The sequence below is a fragment of the Dendrobium catenatum genome, unplaced genomic scaffold (genome assembly GCF_001605985.2).
Source record: "Dendrobium catenatum unplaced genomic scaffold, ASM160598v2 fragScaff_scaffold_853, whole genome shotgun sequence".
Taxonomy (NCBI): Eukaryota; Viridiplantae; Streptophyta; class Magnoliopsida; order Asparagales; family Orchidaceae; genus Dendrobium; species Dendrobium catenatum.
The window spans coordinates 7,618,494-7,620,555 of record NW_021319315.1 but is presented as its reverse complement, the minus strand read 5'-3'; the positions used below and the strand labels follow the sequence as shown (position 1 = coordinate 7,620,555).

General features: G+C 35.7%; 1 protein-coding gene across 1 annotated transcript in view; it reads left to right on the top strand.

The window, feature by feature from the left end:
* The first annotated feature begins 391 nt into the window (after positions 1-391).
* Positions 392-2,062, top strand: part of LOC110107436 — a 15,526-nt gene continuing 13,855 nt past the window's right edge. Inside the window, exon 1 of the mRNA XM_020837701.2 lies at positions 392-436. Coding sequence (XP_020693360.1) covers positions 392-436 — 45 coding nt within the window. The remainder of the gene's footprint in view (positions 437-2,062) is intronic.

Genomic DNA, 2,062 nt, shown 5'->3' with positions numbered 1-2,062 from the left:
TGGTTGATCCTCTTAATTGTGTTGTTATTGAAGTTTTTAATAGTGCTTCGCACTTAGAAACCCAATAGGCAATCCCGCCTCACTAATGAGAGAAAGATTTTCATACAAAGATACAAGAGGAATAAACACATTCAAAAGAACATGCTTAGCACCCGTAGTATAAAGCCTAGGCAGCTCAGCTAAACTTTCCACATTACCAATAGGAGGGGTGGGACATACAGCTAAATGGGGATGCAACATCAGATAATCAGCTTTTGAATGACCCAAAAATTTGTATTGGGAATAATAAAAAGGAAAATCTTTCATTTTGTCCTGTTGAATATAGCCCATATTTTCAGAACTAAGCCAAACTTGGTCGGGATATCACTTAGTAACTTCTAACTCCACAAGAATGTGGGCAACCGAGGGCCTTGTTCCAAACGAGGTAGCATTATCGGTACGCAAGGGATATCCAAACAAAGACCCAAGTCCATGAAGCACATAAGGAGAGAAGAGATATGAACGAAGATTTGGGAAAGAAATCCAAATAGGTGTCCATTTAAACAACTTCATATAGAAATTGCTAACAAAATAAGAACGATGAGAGAAAATCTTACAGTAATCTAGGTCTTTCATCAACTTAATCAAAATGTTCTTAATGTTTAGCATAGTAACAGAAAAATTGTCATTTAACTATAAGCTGGAAAAAAAATTATGGATAGAATCGAGTGCTGGAGGACGACTGGTAAATTTTCCGCCCAAAGCAAACTCAAACGGAGCTGCCAGGGCCAACGTTTCATCATCAGAAATCCAAAGAGAAGGAAGACCATGGAAAGTGGTGATTTTGAGATCAGGAAATTCTTGCGGGGACAAAGCCCCAGATAGAACCTCCCTAAAGGAGCGCGATTTCGCCTTGCAATCCAAAAATTTGAGATCAATAAGCCAATAAATAACCATTCCAACCCGAAAAATGGACGAAGGAGAAAAAATGAAAGGAAAGCGAGAGAAATTACGAAGAAACATAGTAGATTACCCACAAGGCGACCACGGAGCGAAGAAGAAGATGCATGAAAACCCTAGCCATCGGAACTTACGATTGTATTGAAACTATTAATGAAAAATACATTAAACTTAGGGTCTCTAACAAGCATAAATCCTTTTTTAGAGGACGATACCCTACACAAATCTAGAATGTACGCATAGTAGTAGACTTTGACGTGAGATTAACATGTCATAAATGGTCAGAAAATTTAGCATATGATGCCATAGTACTTTGTATTGATCACTTTTTTTTAGTGAGGTTTTAGGCTTCTATCACCTCCTCCTAGCCTTTAGATTTTCTTACCATAGTGTAGAAACCACCTTTAGGATTTTCCCCTTAAGTGTATGCACAATGACGGGGTGCCAACCAACCATAGATGTCCAATAAACCTTTCAGAATATTTCCTCGATGACTCTGAGAAGGTGATAGGGTTGTCTCCATATTTCAAATCAATATCAACAATTAATCTTATCGAAAGTCTTAATTTGAGTTGAGTCGAACTCAATCCGACCAAAACCAAGTTGATTCCAAGCAAGACAGTGTAATCGAACTTCATCGAATCAATATGACTCAACTCTTATTTAATTCGAATTTGACGGTTTTGATCAACACCCATCAACTCAAATTGGGTTAACTTGATTATAGTCAATGTAAAATATAGCAAATCGATGCAATAAAAAACAAATCCATTTAAATAAAGACAAGTTCAACACTAATTGAACCTGATTCAATTAAATAAATCTTAACTAAATCAAATTGAAATAATGTAATTTAATTTCCATTTACTCAGTCGAGCTGATAACGAATTAATTAAAAGCTGATCCAATCTAATCTATACTGAATTGGGCTATGTCGATTCAATTCGGTTTGATGTTGAGCCAATTCGACTTGACTCGAGCTCAATTTCACTTTGACAGCCCCGACTAATTTAAATGATCCCATCTCGATTTAATTTAAGTAAATTTAATATTAATTAGTTCAAATCGTCAGAATTAATTTCAATATAAATTCAAATCTGACGAATTTTAGTTAACTGATTCA